The following is a 4237-nucleotide window of genomic DNA, read 5'->3' as shown; positions in this document are numbered from 1 at the left end:
ATGCATTCTGTGGACTGTAATACGTGTAGGATTTAAATAGATGAATTTCTAGCCGGCATGACATCAATGTTGAATAGAAGACCAAGTCTAAAGTTGGTCTCCAATGAGTTCCATCTATGTTCTAATATCTTCACTTACATGTCTTGTATTAATATAAAATAAAGATAATGGAAAAAGAGTGGAAGAGAAAAAGTATATGTAATATTTCAATATAAACATAATCAATTAAATTGTTGAGACAGTGTGTCTAATGAAGCATCTACATCTAGACCTCTATCTAAATATTGTCTATTTTTTGTCTACCAAGTCTGCTTGACAGAGTTCGTCAGCTTGCATAGAAAATGTCTTTTTCTATTTTTTTTTCTTTTTTTAAACACCAATTATGTTTGCTTGTGATAAATTTTTGAAGCAATTCACAATTGTATTGGAATATGGTAGCTAGTATGGTTATTTGTGCTCTAATGGACTAAAATATTGTTAAGAAGTAATATTTCATTAAAATATACATTTTTGGATAATGAATTATTAAACTAGTATGATATGTTAAATATATAATTAAAATTAATTATTGACAAAATGGTGGTTATATTGCCACCACAATATTTATTTAATACCCTATATTTTAATTGCAGTTAAACTCATCAGTCTTTGTTCATTGTAACAATTATTTTCTTAATTTTTTCGTTAAATTCTTATTTTTAATAATTCATTAATTAGTACGTCTCATTCTTAATAATGATTTATATCAAAATATTTTGTTTCCATACTTTGAAATGAATGTAAAATATTTTTTTGCACTTTTTATTTATTTTATTAAAATATTATGGAAAAATAAATTGTTTTATGCCATTTCAATAGACTTTTAGATATAAAAATGTTATCAAATACAAAATGTGATAATTAATTAAAATTTTGAAGATAATAATGTCTTGAGAAATCGTTAAGAACATAAATAGTAAATGGGTGAAGATTAAGAATATTAAATCCAATTAAAATATGATGCAAGAAATAAAAATTGTGGTGTAAATATAATTACGTTGACTAAAGAATAATAAGTTAAAAACCAAGGTATCAAAGGACAAATTGATTTGACAAAAATTGGTTGGCTATTTTTTTTTTTTTTTTCAAAGTGTCCGACTTCAACAAATATCTACCCCATTTTTTAACCTTGTCTCTAAAGCATTATTGTTGACTAAAATCTAAATTAGAGTTTAATGGTTGAACCCCAACCTTGAGTGTTCCACTGTCCCACCCCTGAAATAAGAGCTTGCCCGTATATTGATGTCCACAAAGAATTAAATTCCATATCCCAATAAACAAACTCTCAAAACACGGATATCTAAATTAGAGTTTAAACTAGGTGAAAGGTTGCGAGAGCAAGAGACTAGAACTAGCAAAGCAGTCGTTGGAAATTCAGTTGCCAATTCATGAATGGCCCATCGCAATCTCTGTCCAAAACTTTGAAACGCCTTTTCCCAACTGCTTCTGGACAATGTGAGTCACTCTTACACCACTGCGCCACCGCCAAATCCCTGCCAACCACCAAGAAACTCCACGCCCATGTTATAACATTAGGCCTGCTATCCGACCATACCCACTTTCTCTCTTTGCTGATCTCCGCGTACGCAATTTGCGGCCAGGTGAATTACGCCTGCAAACTGTTTGATGAATTGTCTGATCGTACCTTGCTTTCCTACAAGGCCATGATAAGAATGTACACTGAAAACGGGTTTCCTCTTGGGGCGCTCAAACTGTTCGTGGAAATGCTCGAGTCTTGTAGAAATTATCCGGATAGGTATACGTACCCATTTGTTATTCGAGCTTGTGGGGATTTGGTGTTGCTCGATTTGGGTGTTGTGGTTCATGGGTTGACCGTTAAAAGTGGGTTCGGGACGGGGACTTTTGTGGGGAATTGTTTGTTGGCAATGTATATGAAATGTGGGGATAAAGATGGGGCTAGAAGAGTGTTTAATGCAATGAAGGAGAAAGGGGTGGTTTCTTGGAACACGATGATCAGCGGCTATTTTAGGAATGACAGTGCTAAAGAGGCCGTGATGGTTTTCAGGGAAATGGTGAATGGTGGAGTAGAGGCTGATTGTGCTACGGTTCTTTCGGTTTTGCCAGCTTGTGGTTATTTGAAGAACTTGGAAGTGGGGAGAGAGGTGCATTTATTGGTGGAGGAGAAGTGTTTAGGGAAAAGATTGGCAGTTCAGAATGCTTTGATGGACATGTATGTAAAATGCGGAAGAGTGGATGAGGCAAGTAGAGTTTTTTATGGGATGGTGGAGAGGGATGTGGTGACATGGACTACTATGATTAATGGGTACATATTGCACGCTAATTGGACAAGTGCAGTCGAGCTGTGTCAAATGATGCAGATTGAAGGTGTGAGGCCTAATGAGGTGACATTGGCTTCACTTCTTGCAGCATGCACGAATTTGCCTGATTTGAGGCTTGGTAGATGTTTGCACGGTTGGGCAATCAGGCATAAGCTTGAATGTGATGTTAATGTTGAAACTGCACTGATCGACCTTTATGCAAAATGTAATTGTGTTAAACTTAGTTTCAGGGTTTTCTCCAGGACATCTAAAAAGAGGACTGTACCATGGAATGCAGTTCTCTCCGGGTGTGTTCATAACAAGCTTGCAAGAGAATCTTTAGAACTTTTCAAACAAATGCTGTTAGAAGAAATTAAACCCGATGATGCAACCTGGAAAAGTCTCCTTCCTGCGTATGCCATGGTAGCAGACCTGCAGCAGACGTTGAATATACATGGTTACCTGGTAAGAGCAGGGTTTATTTCCAAGACTGACATCGCCACTGGTTTGGTTGATATATACTCGAAGTGTGGAAGCTTAGAATTAGCTCACAAACTCTTCGATGGGATCTCCAAGAAGAATAGGGACATTGTTTCTTGGAGTGTGATAATAGCTGGTTATGGAATGCATGGACACGGCGAGGTTGCTCTCTCTCTTTTCAATCAGATGGTTCAATCTGGGGTCGAACCTAATGAAGTCACCTTTACTTCTGTTTTGCACGCCTGCAGCCATGTGGGCTTGGTGGATGATGGCTTAAAGTTATTTAATTTCATGCACAAAAATTACCAGGAGAGTCTTCGAACTGATCACTACACTTGCATGGTTGATCTTCTTGGTCGTGCTGACCGACTTGAAGAAGCTTATGAACTGATAAAAAGTATGCCTTTTAAACCAAACCATTCTGTTTGGGGTGCATTACTCGGTGCTTGTGTGATTCATGAAAATGTTGAACTGGGAGAGGTGGCTGCAAACTGGCTGTTCGAGTTAGAGCCAGAAAACACCGGAAATTATGTATTAATGGGAAACATTTATTCTGCACTAGGAAGGTGGACAGACGCAGAAAATGTTAGACGTATGATGGATAACATTGGATTAGTAAAAGCACCTGCTCACAGTGCAGTCGAGGTGAGGAACATGTGAATTCTCTTTGATGAGATTATATGAAAGGGTAGAGTAGACCCGAGGCTCTAAAGGAAAATATCACCTATACACATACGAAGCGGATGCAAATCATTAGGGTGAAGGTTGTTAATTAGTTCATGGACAGAGTCAGAAAGTGATCTGGGCCACTCAAAAAAGGAGAGATGCAGTGGTCGATTAGATTGGGCTTGTAAATTTAGTATATTGTGGTGGCAATTGATAGAAGATTTGATAAATCAGATTTGAAAGAAATCAACAGATCCTTTCAACAAAATTTCAATGCTCCACGTTGAATAATAGAGAACAAGAAAGCGGAGGCGTACCTTGATCCTAATTGTAATTGATTTTGAACGGATTACAATCTTCCAATTGATTCGTGATTTTCCTTATGAATTCTTAAAACTCTCTGTTGATGGTGATGCAGAGGTTATGGAAAAATCACGTCAATTGGGGACTATGACCCTATGATAAATAACTGCTAGGCAGTTACCATCTTTTGTTTGTTTTAAATTGGCCCCTCATCACCTCTACACTTTAATCCCATAATAATTGATACCCATTAGTTCAAAATTAAATTCATTGGATCACTTTAATGGACTAAAACTATAAGATAGCAACGCACACTTTAATCATATACATGTGTGGCCCCAATTGATAATTTTTTTTTCCAACAATCTCCCACTCGGCCATACATGTAATCTTTTAAATGTACACAACCTTATGAGCTCAACATTTGCTATCATAATTAAGGGTATTTCCAAACAATCTCGTCCATTAGT

At 36.7% G+C, this 4237-nt stretch overlaps 1 protein-coding gene across 1 annotated transcript; it reads left to right on the top strand.

The window, feature by feature from the left end:
* The first annotated feature begins 1329 nt into the window (after positions 1-1329).
* LOC111372613 (pentatricopeptide repeat-containing protein At5g39350) lies at positions 1330-3952 on the top strand. The gene has a single exon (XM_022994996.1). It carries the CDS (start codon positions 1428-1430, stop codon positions 3456-3458), a length of 2031 nt encoding a protein of 676 aa, XP_022850764.1. The 5' UTR covers positions 1330-1427; the 3' UTR covers positions 3459-3952.
* Positions 3953-4237: the final 285 nt, after the last annotated feature.

The sequence above is a fragment of the Olea europaea genome, unplaced genomic scaffold, assembly GCF_002742605.1.
Source record: "Olea europaea var. sylvestris unplaced genomic scaffold, O_europaea_v1 scaffold1016, whole genome shotgun sequence".
Lineage (NCBI taxonomy): Eukaryota > Viridiplantae > Streptophyta > Magnoliopsida > Lamiales > Oleaceae > Olea > Olea europaea.
Note: the sequence above shows the minus strand (reverse complement) of the source record. Positions and strands in the feature narration are given on the sequence as shown.

Excerpts from the sequence above, each read along its gene's own strand:
- LOC111372613 (XM_022994996.1), top strand. The coding sequence starts at position 1,428 with ATGAATGGCCCATCGCAATCTCTGTCCAAAACTTTGAAACGCCTTTTC.